Source organism: Conger conger, chromosome 4 (genome assembly GCF_963514075.1).
Source record: "Conger conger chromosome 4, fConCon1.1, whole genome shotgun sequence".
Lineage (NCBI taxonomy): Eukaryota > Metazoa > Chordata > Actinopteri > Anguilliformes > Congridae > Conger > Conger conger.
The window spans coordinates 10,359,636-10,377,377 of NC_083763.1; the positions used below are offsets into that span (position 1 = coordinate 10,359,636).

Here is a 17,742-nt window from a genome sequence, read left to right on the forward strand (position 1 = left end):
ACTGAACACGCAGCTGCAAAAACGCATGCAAATGACAATGTAAAGTTCTAAAGCGGAGTAAGTCTTCCTGGGTAAGAGAGACCGCTAACTGCCTGAATGTATGGTTTTATCAATGGTTCTAATGACGTCAAATTGTATTGGATTCAAATACTTTTCTGTGCTCGATTAATCTCGCCTGGTGCAGTTGAGCTAACCAGAAGAGGACCAGAAGGCGGGGTTTGCCGTTTTTGAGAGTATTTCATAGGTTCCAATATACCAGAGAAGCTCAGGAAAGCATAGAAAAATAGTTTGAATCCAAAACCATTATATATTTGACCCAGGTAGCTGGTCCCATTATGCAAACTGTCCTGCAGAGTATACCAAAGAGTATAACTCACCAGGTACTGGTTCTTAATGATGCCATTAATGCAAGAAACAAAAAATGTGTCACCCTGTACATAAGATTATACCTATACATGAGTCAAAATGCATCAGTTTGGAACAATAAAGTGAGCATTTTAAGATGTTATGTTGCACTGCATCTCTGCATACGTTGGTTGGTCCCTAAATTACCAAATGAACTTGCTAACTGACATTAAAGGTACAATAGGTCATTTCGGACTTCTAACGGTCAAAAGAGGAATTGCAGAAACAAACACGCTCTAACCACAACAGTGTTTATCCCACCCCTTCTCTGTGAACGTGCTGATGTTGAAATTACGTTGAAATTGCCTGTGGCAATTAGAACCAACCAATGAGCTTGAATTATTGTACAGCTATACAATGTTTTGGTACAGAGTGCCGGGCCGTCAACTGCAACTGTATAAACACATATTAAGTTGCTGGCTAGGTCTCAGTAATTATAAATACTTTGAAGTCGAAATGAAACTGCCTCAGCAATTGCTCTGCATTTTACAGCAAAATATCCATCTCGAACAGGGGTAGGCCACCCTAATCCTGGAGTGCCAGAGGTGGTCCTGGTTTTTGCACCATCCATACCAATAACTACATACTTGGATTCCATTAAGAGTCATTTTAATTGATCAGGTTTAATTAATGCAGGTCCAGCTCTCAGGCTTTGATTTTTACTCATCAAGCTCAGCTGGGACAAAAACCAGAAATGCCACAGGCACTCCAGGACCAGGGTGGCCTACCCCAGCTTCATAACACGGGCAGACGTTCTCCGTTTTGAGCCGGCGGTCACCTTTCGGGTGTTGCGGAAGGCGTACATGTGGTAGAGCACGGGGGACGAACGTGGGGTTTTTCTGGGGCCTCAGGACGTCGCTGGGCAGCTTCAGCTCCCTCACCATGAGGTCAGCCAGGTGAGTGCCCAGCTGGATGACCAGGAAGTGAGGCCAGTGCGGGTCGTCGCACAGCAGGGAGGGGCCCGAGCTCATCTCGGCCTCCAGCTCCTGCCAGCACTCTCGAGGCAAGAGGGTGGCTTTCTGGAGAGAAGGAAATCGAGGGACATTAACAGAAGAATTGTCACAGATTCCATTTTCCTCAAAGGCCTCATTGCATCGCTGTGCTGTCTGTCTCAATATACTGCAAACCAACAGCCTCCATCGTAATACGTTTCAAAAAGAAATAAACACACACACACACACACACACACACACACACACACACACACCACACACCACACACCACACACACATACACACACACACACACAGCCACTGGTGGTGATGATAGTGATTACTTAAATTACATCAATTAGCAGAATGTTCCCCCACAACACAGGGCCTGCAGTCCTGAACAGCCCCTGACAGTGGAGAGAGAGAAGAGGGGTGGCCTGTAGCGTAGTGGTTAAGGTAAATGACTGGGACACGCAAGGTCGGCGGTTCTAATCCCGGTGTAGCCACAATAAGATCCACACAGCCATTGGGCCCTTGAGCAAGGCCCTTAACCCTGCATTGCTCCAGGGGAGGAGTCTCCTGCTTAGTCTAATCAAATGTACATCACTCTGGATAAGAGCTGTACCTCAGTGCAGTTAGGAAAGGAGCTAGTTACACAGCGCTGTACCTCAGTGCAGTTAGGAAAGGAGATAGTTACACAGCGCTGTACCTCAGTGCAGTTAGGAAAGGAGCTAGTTACACAGCGCTGTACCTCAGTGCAGTTAGGAAAGGGGATAGTTACACGGCGCTGTACCTCAGTGCAGTTAGGAAAGGAGATACTTACACAGCGCTGTACCTCAGTGCAGTTAGGAAAGGAGCTAGTTACACAGCGCTGTACCTCAGTGCAGTTAGGAAAGGGGATAGTTACACGGCGCTGTACCTCAGTGCAGTTAGGAAAGGGGATAGTTACACAGCGCTGTACCTCAGTGCAGTTAGGAAAGGGGATAGTTACACAGCGCTGTACCTCAGAGCAGTTAGGAAAGGAGCTAGTTACACAGCGCTGTACCTCCGTGTCCTTGGCCAGCAGCTTGGCGTAGCGATCGTAGACGACCCGGAGCTTGTCCACCATGTGACTCTTCTGACGGATGAAGAACTTGTTCTGGACCCTGGAGCCCAGGTTCCTGGCCATCGACTGCAGGCTCTCCCCGTTAGGGTGCAGGTGGGACAGGCACTGTGCAGACGTGGAGCAGACGGGCGCGGCGGTGAGGGGGCGCCTCGCGGAGAGACGGGGGGGTAAACACCGATTTGAGAAAACCCACATCATGTGTGGAACCGCGCAGTAAGAATAACCGGCTCGATGAGGGGTACAGGCGATCTTTCGTTGTCTTTTTTTCTTTAATCGTACCCGAATCTGTGATTCAAACGTCAGAAATGCTTCCGGGAAAAAAAATAAAAGTTAACTATTGGGTGCTGATCGACAGCCTTGCTGTCCTTGCTGCTGCTCATCAACACTCAACCAATATCAGCGGTGAAGTCTTTTTCCCGGAAGCATTTCCCATGGAGGTAATCATGTAAAGCCCAGTCTCCACCAAAGAGACAAGGCGAGAAGGTTTTAGAACATCTTTAGAAGAAAGTTTTATCGGCGTGGACTGTCCCAGTTATAGAACGTCAGCTTTCGGTGGCTGGCGTTTCGAAAAACTGAGAGTCTTAAGCCCGGAGTTTTGGGACAACTACAGTGACTTAACGTCAGTTACGTCATGGTAACGTCACGGAAACAGTCGTTTATTCGTTCACTCGCCACTCTGGTGTGGACTACCGAGGACGTTTTGAGATTTAAAGTACGGACGTTCCGAGATTTCGGGTCGTCTCGCCTGCCCGGTGGAGACGGCGCTTTAAGCCTGAAGAGAAAGTGCGATTTGACGCGCGGTGCGGCCCGAACTGACCTGCATCATGATGTCCACGTACTCCTGGTCGTCCAGCAGACGCAGGTACGGGTAGAGGTTCATCCTCCCGGGCCGGTCGTCCTCCAGGGCCAGGACGCGCTTGCTCTCCTGCAGAGCGTTCAGCAGCAAGGTGCGCCACTCCCGGCGCTGCGCGTCCAGAAGGTTCCTCTGAAGGGAGAAAACGCGGAAATTGCCGATATTGAGGCTCGAGGTGGAGGACAGAGGCGGTCGATGAGTCGGGAGCCTGGATTACTCAGACTGGCGGGGGGGGGGGGGTGTGTGTGCAATTTCCAACACTGTACTGATGAGACTCGTTCTGATGTAATTACAGGAGTCCTTTTCAAAAGGGGGGAGGGAGTGAGAGAGAGAGAGAGAATGACAGAGAGGCACACACCGAGTGAGAGAGAGAGGAGAGAGAGCTGCTATTGTTCTTTTCATAAACAACCGCCACTTCGGCGATACTACGCAGATGCGTGGTCATGCCAATAAAGCGGATTTGAAATAGAATTTTAATTTGATAGAGAGAGAGAGAGAGAGAGAGAGGGGGAGAGAGAGAGAGGGGGAGGGAGGGAGGGGGGGAGACAGAGCTGGGGTGAAAGAGGGAAACAGACAGACAGGGAAAGAGAGACAGGAAGATAGAGTGAGAGAGAGAGAGAGAGAGAGAGAGAGGAAAAAGTGAGAATCGGAAAACAGCCGTGAGTCGAAAAGTGGGTCAAACGATCATCCAGGGGATGACTTTTCCCTCATGCCAGCGAGGGCCCGGCCGACGGCACGGGGCAGAGATGCGATTGGGTCGGAGACGCCGGCCAATGGCAGCGAAGGTGAGCAGCGGCGAGCTCAGCGGGGGCTCGATTAGAATGCATCATCACAGCCTTCATCGGGATGCAAACGCCGTCTGGCCACGTGGGATTTTTCCACCGCTTCAGACCCTGACAAACTGTCAGGAGGCGCGATCGCGCGGCTCCAACTGTAAATGCCAGCGCGGAAGCCTCCCGCATTCTCCCAAAACTCTCACACCTGGCCCCGAATGCGTAATGACAGACCTCTGAACTGAATACTTTAAGCAAAAATATATATTCCTGAGACGAGAACAAGAAAGCGCTGGCGGGTAAATGTGTGCGCTGCGAACTCATAGGAAAAATGCAGTGAAGCAGGGTCTGTAGGCACAAGGGAAATAATAATAACAATAATCAAATTGCACTATTTTAAAAAATTCAATAAAAAAAAACACTAAGTAATATATATATTTTTTCATGACTCCCCCCCCCCCCCCCATAGCAACATCCCCACCCACTGGGCCATGGAACACAACACAACCACACACAATATAGCTTTTAACACTGGCAGCCGTTGCATGCCAGGCGTCTAATGTCTCGTGTCTCGTACTCGTAAGTGGACTGCGTACCATCTTGATCATGTGCTCGGTGGTGGGCTTGGTGGCCTCCACGGAGTCGATGGTGATGGTGTCGCTCTGCTCCACGGCCAGCTGCTGGCCGAACTTCTCCCGGAGCTCTGCCAGGGTGAAGTCTATCTTAGGATAGTCCACATTGTCCCTCTGAAACACACACAGACACAGACACACTTTACTTCACCGCAAGGGTGCACCAGTATGCATTATGGGGCCAAAATATTCAGGTTCACATTTAAATTCATTTCAGGTTGACATTTATTTAATGACTGCTTCGTTATTACACTGCTACTATATTCCTTAAAAAGTTTGCAGACATTCTCAGCAAGCAGCATTTAAAAACCGCCAAAAAACACGAAGGCTTTGGCGCGTGATGTTAGCGCGAAGCACAGGGTGCGTTGTGAATAACGAGAGCGCGGTCAGGTCACAACGCACTCTGGAAGCGAGCCGGATTCTCCGGGCACGGCACATTACCCGCCCCCCGAATCAATAAACTGAGCGAGAGAAGACAATAAAAGGAAACAAACGGCTCATTATAAAATGGTAATAAGAGAGGAATGAACATCAGTCCGTGGGTCTGGCATTAACTAAAGTTAATTAGCATAACTTTAAATACTGACAATGGGCCAGCCAGATGTTGTTTTCTTCCCACTTATGAGTTTTTTTTTTTTCCACATGCTGTTTTTTGGGAGATTAAGCCCTCTGCAAATACTCCTATTTTCAGTGTGTGTCTCTGTAAAGAGCTCTATACTGTACAAATAATACAACGTTGAAATTGAACTGAACTGAATATTCCTGAATATTTACTGTAACTGATATTCACACAACACAGACTCCAGTGCAACATTCTACTTCAATATCCTATCAAATTATACTAAACAAATGCGCATTTCACCCACACAACACATCTCTCACGAAGACGTTCCTAAATCATGACGTCACCAAGTCCATAGGTTTGACATCTGCGACTGTGGCGCACACCACGCATGCAAACAACGCCCACGCACTGCCACTCCGTGTCAATGGCGGGTGTCCTAATTAGGTGAATGGACACCACTGTGTCCACTGCATTTTTTCCCCAGCGGGTCAATCGAAAATGATGAGCCAGTGGAAAGGAGGTGGGACATAACCGGTCAACTTCGCAGCTTTTAATAACGCGAGAAGCAAGTTTCAATTACACGCGATGTTCATTATTTTGAAAGCGCAAGGCCCGGGTTTTGAGCGAACATTACAGAGCGACTCCGACGGAAGCCAAACGAGGAAGAACGCGGCACTTTTGTGGGACGATGAATGTTTCTACATGTCGTTCATTTATTATTTAAGCGGGCCTTGTTGTCTGTAGGGATATTATCTTTACGCACATCAAAGGCTACTTTCACGCTGGGTCTGGATTGTCACAACAGGGAGCAGGATCCAAACGGCGAGGAAAGATGATTCCCTTGTTTATGGCAGGAAAGGGTAATAAACAATAGCGCAAGCGCACTCCGCTGCTTATCTGTCATTGCCGCAGCCGGATTCGGCGCACATACTGATATTACACGTTAGGCATTCATATCACACATTCGTAACACTGAATCGTGAATGATTTTTGTCGCAGACATGGGAACTTCACCAAGGGAACCCCAGTGAGCCTAACTAAAAGATATAGCCAGATATAGCATGAAAGCCAGAAGGCTGCATCTGACTCTGGTCACAGACCCAGAATGTAGCTTTTAAGCAGGCTTTTGATGTCAGACTATAATTCACACCTTTGGAATTGACATGGTTTTCCGGGCAGTGTGAAAGCAACTGTTATACAGAGCTCTATTTAATTCTTACTGACCGCCAGAGGCAGTTCTAGCGGTCATCCAGAATTCATAGAACCATAATTATATCCGTGGTCAGCTAAGACACGATTAACATTTTAATATAGGGAGACATCTCTGACTCTTGACTCTGCCATGACATCATGCACGGTTGTGAAGCTCTATCCTTGAGAGTGGTTCCGTTTTGTTGACGCAGTTCATACACGGTTTAATGTAAATAATTACAATATACACTCACCGAGCACTTTTTTAGGAACATTTTTACTTTATTACACCTACTTATTAATGCAACTATCATATCAGCCACGGGTCTTTCTCCCAAACCTCATGGAGGGCACTGTATATGTACATTTAAGCAGCCGGCACTCTCACGTCTCACTCTCTCGTACTCTCAGCGCGGTACATGACACAGACTTTAGTTTTAATACCATTCTGCCATGTTATATTGGAAAAGTGATGAATTGGGCAGCGCGGTACAGCCGGTGTCCAGACTGGGGGACAGAGTGCGCGTCTCTGTGGGCTACACAGCGGGCTGTCGCCGTGGCGATGCGCTGGGAGCCGTGCCCTGCTCTCAGATGACTGGCAGTGATGGTGCGAAGGAGGCAGCTGTGGTCTCTCCTTCCTTCCCTCTCCCTCTCTCTTTTTCTCTCGCTCTCTCCCCCTCCCACTCTGTCTGTCTCTCGCTCCCTCTCTCTTTCTCCTCCCTCTTTGTCCATAGGCTTGTCTTTTTCTCTCTATTTTTTGCTCCCTTCTCCATTTCTCTCTCCCTCTTCTTCTCTTTCCCTCTCTCCCCTCCCTTGCTTTCTTTTGCCCTCTCTCCCACTCCACCCCTTTTCTCCCTCGCTATCTCTACCCCCCCTTCTCCCTCACCATCTCTCCTCCTCTCTCTCCCCCTCTCCCTCTGCTCGTGTAACACACCACCCGCACACATCTGTCCCTGCATACACACTCTCTCCCAGTCCACGTTGGGCCTACTGGCTTATGGCTTACAATACAAAGGAGTGCAGTCACTGGCCCAAACTATTTTAATTCTGCAGAATAAATCCAGTGTTAAGGTTTTGGGATTAAAGAGATCTTCAGCACAAAGTTTGTTTTAATTTAGAAATGCAACACGGTTTTGTGAAATTCCTGTCCCGTTAAAAACATGTCTTTGGCCTGTTCAAATTGTGATCCAGTTTATAGCACCCCAGTTACAGGAGTATATTTTATAAAAATTTTCTGCCTAGTTACACGAAGATGAATTTCAAATTATTTACGGCAGCCTCCAAATTCGTCACAATAAAATGGACCGAAGAGTGTTGCATGGTTTTCTAAAAATACACACCTCCAAAATCCTGTTAATGAACCGTGTGAAAAAGCCAAGCAGCACGTCCCGGTAATAGCGCTCGCGCACTCTAAAAATAACGGAAGAGGCCTGTGGTGTGGCGACCGACACTCAGATCGCTCACGGGTCGTCTCTCCGCTGGCTTTTTTCGGCGAGTTTGTCTCCGGCGCGTTTCCCCCGCCCGGGTATCGTTTCTGCGCCCCGGTAACGTTTCTGCTCCGGTACTGGCCTAAAGCGCTGATTTTTACGGCCCTTTGTGCCCCCCCCGCCCCACCCCACTGCTGTTTCCGCATAGCAACGCGCTATACCTCTTCCTGCAGGAAGCTGAGAGGCGTGAGATTCAATTTTCTCTGTGTGTCTAGACGGTCTTTTTAAAGATATTCTAAACGCCCTTCTTTGTTCAACTTAGAAACAATTAAGAACAAAGATCAATCCTGTTTAACTATTAATATTCAATCATTCATTCATTCATTCATTCATTCATTCATTCATTCATTCATTCATTATCCTAACCCGCTTATCCTGAACAGGGTCGCTGGGGGGCTGGAGCCTATCCCAGCATACATTGGGCGAAAGGCAGGAATACACCCTGGACAGGTCGCCAGTCCATTGCAGGGCACACACACCATTCACTCACACACTCATACCTATGGGCAATTTAGACTCTCCAATCAGCCTAACCTGCATGTCTTTGGACTGTGGGAGGAAACCGGAGTACCCAGAGGAAACCCACGCAGACACGGGGAGAACATGCAAACTCCGCACAGAGAGGCCCCGGCCGACGGGGATTCGAACCCAGGACCTCCTTGCTGTGCAGCGGCAGTGCTACCCACTGCACCATCCGTGCTGCCAACTATTAATAATAATAATCATAATAATAATAATACAGACACTACTAAGCAACAATGAATAGCTACAGTGTATATTAGCATACGGTTTGTATAAGGTTCTAGTCTATGAAATTTAAATTGGAAACTAAAGGCCAATCCAGATAAAAACCTCCATCATACACACAGGAGCTGAAGCATGGCTTAATGGCCAGCTTAACAGACACAAAGGCACGCCTTGTCCTATATTGGGACTGAATGGGACAGTGACCAGGTCTCATGAATCAGGAATGAGACACTGTCACCTTGTAGAAAACGAGATGGGGGTTAGCACAGTTGACATTCTTCACATACAGTGCTGTACTGAACTTGCACGTGCTGTACATTTGTTGGTGACACTGTAATCCAGGCGAATGCACCGCACTCACGCTAGAGTACCCGAACGTTGTTGCTCTGAAGACGAATGTTACTGAAAGCTAAATAACCCTTTAAGGTGCTAAGGTCACAAATACATGGCTAGAATGTTCTCAAGTGAACACGGCTGGGAATTCAGAAAAGCGTTCCCAAAAACCTGCTCTTCGGAGATTTAAAGGTACAATAGGTCATTTCAGACTTCTCACGGTCACAAGAGGAACTGCAGCAACAATCCCCCTCACTTTTTATCCCTCCCCCTTCTCTGTGAACACGCTGACGGTGAACCCCCCCCTCACCATTGGCTGTGACAGTTAGAACCAATTTTCAACCAACGAGCTTGAATTATTGTACAGCTATACAATGTTTTGGTGCAGAGTGTCGATGCGTCTACTGCATATTATGAAACCCCGAATTTAAGGACTATAAACACAGGCAGAGGGCGAGTCGACATGCCAGTGAGCCTTTTTCAATGACAGTAAGGGATTTACAGTGGTGTTGTAACGATGTTTTAACGCAAAAGTGTTACCTATCGTAGCTTTAATGTAATGTAATGGGGCGCGGCGGAAAGGGCCCGGACAGTACCTCAGTGTAGAAGTCTTTGACCAGAGGGGAGGCGCAGTGCTCGGCTTTCGGCTGTACGCTGGGCTGGAAGTCAGGCAGTGCCGTCTGGACGGCCTTCAGCACGTACTCCCTCTCGTCCTGGTGGAAGCGGTACTGGAACAGGTCCTCCAGGGAATAGCCCTCGACCTGCAGCTGCTGGACACACCTGCGGGGAGAGAGGGAGAGAGGAGCTCATCATTCCCCTGTGGAGGCACGGGGAAAGGGAGAGAGGCACTGAGATATCCCCCCCCCCGGAGGGATGTGGAGAGAGGGAGAGAGGCACTGATCATCCCCGCTTGAGGGATGTGGAGAGAGGGAGAGAGGCACTGAGATATCCCCCCCCTGGAGGGATGTGGAGAGAGGGAGGCACTGATCATCCCCTCTGGCGGGATGTGGAGAGAGGCAGAGAGGCACTAATCATCCCCTCTGGAGGGATGTGGAGAGAGGGAGAGAGGCACTGATCATCCCCGCTGGGGGGATGTGGAGAGAGGGAGAGGTCACCGTGCCTCGCTCTTACGCTGCCGTTTCATCACCTGGGCGAGCTCTGGCGAATCCGCCCGGCGAATCCGTTCAGGCTAACCCCGAACCTACACCCCGACTGCCTCCCACGCCCGGCCGTTCAAAGTCTCCGGAGCGGACATCCGCATCGTCCTTCCTCCTTTCTTATAAAGAAAATCTTCCAGGTCGTCCACGGCACTGCACTGCACTGCACTGCACTGCGTCCCCAGCCAGACAGCCTCCACACACAGCCTGAAGTCCGCTGCACAATGACCGCACAGTGCGCCACCGGCTTTCTGCAGCATCGCGCTCGTGGAACGGCCGGACAAGAACACTGATGCCGAAAAGCAGCCAGGAGAAACAAGAGCGGCTTTCTCAGTACGATAAACACAGACACACCAGCAGTAACAGCCAACACTGTACATAACCCTAAGGTACTGCAGCTGTCAGCTTCACTAGCCACCCAATCACACACCTAAGGTGTGTGCATGCTCGGCCTGCAGTTATGTTAACAGGGAAGGGCCGTGTTTGAGATGCGCGAGGCTGTTTCTAACGCAACCGGCCCTTTCTGTGGCAGGAGCGCACCCAGGTCTGGTGTATCAGCGCTGCCCTCTAGTGGCGATCCGGCGAACTACAGGCGGGAGAGGAAGGGTGGGGGAGATCTAGTCGTTGTCGTCCTCTGAAAACGAGAGAACGTTCCGGTGCCCTCCGCACCTTTCGGCAGACAGTGATTAAATAATGCTCCAGTAATTACCTTCTGGAGGAAATCCTGCTTTAATGCCGGAACACCTCCAGCACGACTGCAATTAACAGACAACGCCACACGCTCCCAATTCCTCAAGCAGTTCAGAAATGTTTACCTTTTTTTTTTTGCAGGTTTATTTCTGCACATACAGATTCCAACACTTGGACAGGTGTGAGTGTGCGTGATTGTCTGTGTGTATGCGTATGTGTGTGTGCAAGCATGTGTGTGTGTCTGTGAGTGTGTGTATGTGTTTGTGTCTGTGTATGTGCATACGTGTCAGTATGTATACACATATAATATAGCACCAGTGTCTTGAGTATGTGTGTATGTGAGTGTGAGTGTGTGTATGCATGTATGTGTATATGTGCGTGTATGTGTGCATGCGTATGTGTGTGTGTGTGTGTGTGTGTGTATGTGTGTATGTGTGTGTGTGTGTATGTGTGAGTGTGTGTGTGTGTGTGCGTGCGTATGTGTGTATGTGTATGTGAGTGTGAGTGTGTGCATGCGTATGTGTGTGTGTAAGTGTGTGTGTGTGTGTGTGAGTGTGTGCATGCGTATGTGTATGTGTGTGTGTGTGTGTGTGTGTGTGTGTGTACATATATAATATAGCACCAGGCTGCGCTTCCAGGCCAGGCTGGCAGCTGCTTTCACTCAGAGCATTAGTCTTGTCCCCCGTTCTCCTGCACAGACGGGCACTCTCTCTAAGAAGAGGGGATGAGGCCTCCTCCTCTCCCTGCCTCTCCTGAACAAAGAGAGGAGGACAGGGGAGGATCCGGCGGCTGACAGGAGTAGGGCAGCGCCAGGGAGACAGGAGGGAGGGAGGGAGGGAGGGAGAGAGAGAGACAGACAGGCATGTGGTGTGGTGTGGATTTAAAGGGCAGAGAGGGAATGAGGGCTGGAACAGGGCCACTCGGCAGTGGGTAAATGGGAGAGAGAGAAAGGGGGGAGGGGGAGAAACAGTGAGAGAAGGAGAACAGGGAGAAAGAGAAGGTGGTAGAGGAGGAGTGAAAGAAAGAGTATGTACGGAGAGAGGGAAGGGAAGAGAGGGAGAGAAGGAGAAAGGGAGGGAGGGAGAGTAGAAGGGTGGTAGGGAGAGAGGGAGGGAGAGAGAGCAGAACAGAGAGAAAGAGAGAAGTGAGAGAGATGGAGAGGGGGAGGGAGGTAAGAGTAGACGCGTGGTAGGGAGAGAAAGAAAGAAAGAGAAGAACAGAGAGGAATAGAGGAGAACAGTGAGAAAGAGAGAGGGAGAGAAGGAGAGGGGGAGGGAGGTAGAGTAGAAGGGTGGCAGGGAGAAAGGGAGGGAGAGAAAGAAAGAAGAACAGAGAGAAAGAGAGAAGTGAGAGAGATGGAGAGGGGGAGGGAGGTAAGTGTAGACGCATGGTAGGGAGAAAGGGAGGGAGAGAAAGAAAGAACAGAGAAAAAGAACAGTGAGAAAGAGAGGGAGAGACGGAGGGGGGAGGGAGGTAGAGTAAAAGGGTGGTAGGGAGAGAGGGAGGGAAAGAAAGAGAGAGAGGAGAACAGAGATGTTCTGCAGGGCTAAACAGTAAGCAAGAAGACACCAGCACAGAAGAGCAATGTCATGGGTGTCATCGGTGTCACCTTACGGTGATCGATTAGCCAGCCCTGCTCCTGCGCTACACTCTGTCCCCTGCGCTGTCATTGGGTGACAACCCTGCGGGCTGTCACCTTGACGATCGCAAAAAAAAACAAAAACAACAACCTAGGGCAGGGGTGGGGCGGCTCCAGGAAACAGGAAGTGCACGACCTGATCTGGAGGACCAATCCAAACCTGAGTCCTTACTTCACAGGCGTGGACACACCTCCACCCATCGACGATACAGAGAAACCTCAGAAACCTCAAGGTTATAGGCTGACAAGGCGAAATACTGCAGTTTCAATATTTTTAAAGTGCATGTCTTGGCACTACTGCTACAGAATAAAATGCAGGAAGGTCAAAAATGACATTTAGAAAAACGGAGAACAAAAAACTGCTTTCATAAAGGCCAAAATATCGCCCATCACCGAAATATCACACAGGAATGAAAAAAGGAGAGAAGCCAATTTAAAAAATAACCGTCTCACCGTACAATATTCAGTTCAAATCAATAAAAGATTCCGCTTCATTTCACTACATTTTCAAGTTTTAAATTGTGCTCATTCTGAACTACCTCCATTCTGTGTCTTGAAAATTGTCTCATTTGTACACCCGATATCGCAGAACGGTGCTACAAAACTGGGAGGGGGGGGCTGGGAAACTGCTTCTACACAGCCTGCGTCTCTGGAGGATCTTTCCTTCACTTCAGCCATTCTGGCTCTGAAGCTCGGACTGGCAGATAAAAGCACTGTAGCCTGAAACCAGTGAATAACGCACAATCCCTCCTTTGACTTTCGGTGGGGGAAAAAAAAAGAAAGAAAAACACAGCACTGGACCAAACCTCGTCGGTGGATTCCACCTGAATTCTAATGACAAAATGGATGTGATAATTCCTTTTTTCGGGCGGCAGCAGTTTTGTTTGGCGTGAATAGTATTGAATAGGTAGCGACAGCGTACACTGCAGAGGTGGCATTGACAGACTCAGATTTGAAACAGAAAAATAGTGTAAAATAATGAATAAATGTGAAGCTTGGTAAATAGCGCCAAGCTTGTGAACGCTCATTACGCATCGACAGGTTGGAAAGCTGTTATGAGATGGATTTACATTCTCATTCACAGACAGCCACCAAAACACATCCACTCAGTGATCACTTTATTGGATATTGTTTAGACTTAAGTATTCTGCTGCTGTAGCCTATCCAGTTAAGAGGTTTGAAGCGTTCAGAGATGCTCTTCTGCATACCGCTGTTGTAATGCGCGGTTTTTTGCGTTACCGGTGTTTGCCCTTTTCTCTAGCCCTCCTGTTACTCTGTAAAGCGCCTTTATGAGACAGCCTTCTGTAAAAAGCACTACACAAATAAAACTGATTCCACTTGACCTAGCAGACTCATTCCGGAACCCACCATATACCCTCCCGCCACCCATTTTGGGTCCCGACCCCTAGTTTAAAAAACACTGGCATGGAGTATTTACTGAAGGATTTCAGGATCACCTGGGACTCAAAGTCACAACCCGAGTTAGATCCCCAACCGTTGTACAATGTTGTCACCCAACCAACCCGAACGGGCCATGACTCGGCTGCTCCGAGGGGGTGTCCATCAAAGAGGGGGCGGCCTGTAGCGTAGTGGTTAAGGTAAATGACTGGGACCCGCAAGGTCGGCGGTTCGATCCCCGGTGTAGCCACAATAAGATCCGCACAGCCGTTGGGCCCTTGAGCAAGGCCCTTAACCCTGCATTGCTCCAGGGGAGGATTGTCTCCAGCTTAGTCTAATCAAATGTACGTCACTCTAGATAAGAGCGTCTGCCCAATGCCATTAATCTAATGTAATGTAAAAAAACGCCCAGTTTGGGCTCCGTGTCCACGACAATTACACAGCCAATCAACGGGCCCCACGTTAACTTCCATCCAATGACACTGCAGGGAGTGGCCTGAGAAAAAGCCTCGCCCGTCCCTCACTCTATTATCCGCCCGGCGACACACCACGGCCCGTCCGCTCACGGCCAATAGCGTTCAAAAACCCGGACCTCACCACCACACCCTCTTCTGCGGCGACGCAAAGCAGGGAAAGCTGCGCTTCTCAAATAAACAACCCAAAAATATCCACGGCAACCCCAAACCGGGCTCCTTACTTACTCATTACCATTTTAGTGGGGGGTAAAAAATAAAAGAAATTAAAAGAAACCAACAACAGCAGAGCTGGCGGATAAGGAGGCGAGGTGTGCCGGGGGGCTATTGATCTTGCCGTTGACCCAGTTTTCCCGGGAAGTCATCCCGCGATGCGCGTATGGATGAACGACTCCCCGCCTCGTGATTTTCCTCCGGCGGGAGAACAAAAGCCTGGAAAACCAATAGAGGTTTTTGGGCCGTGCGGGCAGAAGCCTCCCCCCCCACCGTGAGGAAACCGAGATACGGAGGGCTCTATTTCCCCCCCCCCCCCGCCCCAATCTCCTGTGGGAATAAGCAGCTCCGAGGATCGGCTCCACAAATAGGAAATCAAACCCGCCCCCCCGTCCCACCTTCGATGGAATGAGCCCAGAAACAACTCATTCATATAACGCCGCAGTTGATGCAGACGCTCGGTTGCTTTCTACTTTTTTATCTTATATTATATATTGTGTCTTTTTTCCCCCCCCACTGCCACTAAATGACCTCACAAATCTGTCTAAGACAGTGTCAGTCATCAGTCTCTGAAGGGGCCACATTACCTCTGAGACTAACACACGGAGCACAGACAGACCGATACGGCCTGCCCGAAAACGAGAAACAAATGACCCAGGAGCCAACGTGCGCAACATGTCCCGCCAAACTGCACGACTGGATGTGTAAGGTGTCATGGAGTCACGGACGAGGGTCTTGGTTGAGAATACAACTGGTTAAAACAAGGATACACAGTGTCATCGATGCAACGAAGCACAAGTGCTAAGAGATACAGAGAGAGAGAAAGAGAGAGAGAGACAGAGAGAGAGAGAGAGAGAGAGAGAGAGAGAGAGAGAGAGAGAGAGAGGGAGAGATACAAGCCATCTCCATGAGGTGCTTGGCATTTAAAGGAAAGAACCTTGGAGAAGCCTGTCATTCATTTCCTGGAAGAAGGAATCAAGCAGACCCACTGACACCACACCGCAAGCCCCGCCCCCGGTCACATGATCCTTCAGCGCGAGTCATCGGTGCACACTATCGATCAAAAGTCCCATTAGCACGCCTTCGTCCATTTACAGTGTCAGAGGGAGAGGAATTAGAGGACATTCAACAGCTTCATTCACAAATAATGGCTCTTTAAAAGGTCAAAGCTTGGAATTAGCAAAATAATGCAACTGTTAAGCTCTTGGAATGATATTATGAATGACTGCAAAACTCAAACCGCATAACTCGACATACCTAATGCAATACTCGCAAAAAACAGTAGTATATACCAACATAATAATAATAATAATAAATCCTTGAAAGCCTGCTCATAAATAACTACTCCTGCAACAGCAAGACCTTTCATTAGCGCATAATTTCCTTATCCAAAGTGCAGTTCCCCAAAATGAGTAGCTTCATTCAGCAAAACATATCAGTCACAATAACTCTGGCACCGTTAATCTATTTAACATTTTCCCCGGTCTCTGCAGAAAGCGATCGCTCCAGATAAAATCTGGGTCATTCGTTAGGCTGCTCCCGTCGTACGGAGGCTGGAGTTGAGCTGTGGAAGTGTTTAATGCCAGGCGGCGACGTAAATGTCACGTCGTAAATCTGAGGCTGTACGCAACCCGCGGCCGGAAACCTGCGGCCGAAACCGGTCCGGAAGCTACATTTCACTCAGAGCGAGCGTTTATCGAAGAATGGCCGACATACCGATCGATGCTTCTGCGGTCTTGGGGAAAAACGGTAGGTCCGGGCACGGCAGGGGACTGTGTCACAAAGCAGGATTACGGAGTTGGATAACTGCACTGAGCAAAAACCCGCAACCCTCCCAAATCTGGAACTGAAGTAAAAAGCGCTCTTCTGGATTGCACTCGGCAGTTATCCGGCTAACTCAGTAATCTTGAAACCTGTTCCAGAAAGCAAAATTACTGAGTTGGACAAATAACTCTGCAAAAGTAAAACCTGAAAAGCTCTTTTTACTTATTCGGACGGGGGCCGGGGTTTTACTCAGTGCAGTTATCCGGCTAACTCAGTAATCCTGCTTTGTGATACAGGCTGCTGCTTTGTGATACAAAACCTGGTATGAGCCAACATAAGCCAGCATGGCTTCTAATACATTTTACCTCATTGCAACGTGTTCAGTGCTTGCTGAAGGCAGCAGTGCTAAGTAAATAACAAGTGTGTGAACATGAGGTCGGGTGCATTGTGAAAATATGAAAAAATAGCTCATTTAGTTCTGTACCAGGAAGAAAAGAGGAAGAACGTTCCCCCCCGTGGCTTATGATATCTGTAGAAATTTCAGAAAACAAAAACAAATCCCACTCTCAAATGAACACTCATTATTTTAAAGCTTTTCTAATCGTCTCAATTAAACCTCTGCCTTTGTGCTTTCGGGGTATGTGTGCTTACAGATTAATTAAACGGTTAATCCGTAATGCAACTTTGCCTGATTAAATTCTCCGGAAATCTCTTCAGAGAAGGCTGACTGGGCTTTGCTAATGAACATTACATGTTCCAAGCCGGCTAAAATCAGTCGACACTTCATCGGGATAACACAAGAGGCTTCTGCCAATAAATTACACACAAATCAGACTAAAGTTTGCCAGATACTCCAAGTTAGTAAACCTCACATGACATAAGTTAATTCCTTGATTTTTGATTATGGGTTCAGCATTTAGAACTAGGACCGTGAGTGCTGCATCTTGGTAAGCCTCAGCCAGAGACTGTCACAGCTAGCCTTTTGATTGGCCAGTCAATCTGTCCAATGGCGGCCCAGCCTTTTGCATAATTATCGGCAGTGTGACTTCAGCGTAGCTGCTTATGACATCACACTCCTGTGCACAGCTAACGCAGCTATCTGGGCATTCTCACACGGTAAATGGTAAATGGTTGGCATTTATATAGCACCTTCATCCAAAGCGCTGTACAATTGATGCTTCTCATTCACCCATTCATACACACACTCACACACCGACGCCGATTGGCTGCCGTGCAAGGCGCCGACCAGCTCGTCAGGAGCATTTGGGGGTTAGGTGTCTTGCTCAAGGACACTTCGACACAGCTCGGGCGGGGGATCGAACCGGCAACCATCCGACTGCCAGACGACTGCTCTTACTGCCTGAGCCATGTGGCCCACTGAAACG

General features: G+C 48.7%; 1 protein-coding gene across 1 annotated transcript in view; it reads right to left on the reverse strand.

Annotated features, from left to right (window-relative positions):
- Positions 1–17,742, reverse strand: part of polrmt (polymerase (RNA) mitochondrial (DNA directed)) — a 61,576-nt gene that overhangs the window by 35,100 nt on the left and 8,734 nt on the right. Inside the window, 6 exon segments of the mRNA XM_061240479.1 lie at positions 1,184–1,225; positions 1,227–1,424; positions 2,383–2,547; positions 3,260–3,427; positions 4,665–4,814; positions 9,620–9,803. Of these exon segments, the coding sequence (XP_061096463.1) occupies positions 1,184–1,225; positions 1,227–1,424; positions 2,383–2,547; positions 3,260–3,427; positions 4,665–4,814; positions 9,620–9,803 (907 nt within the window).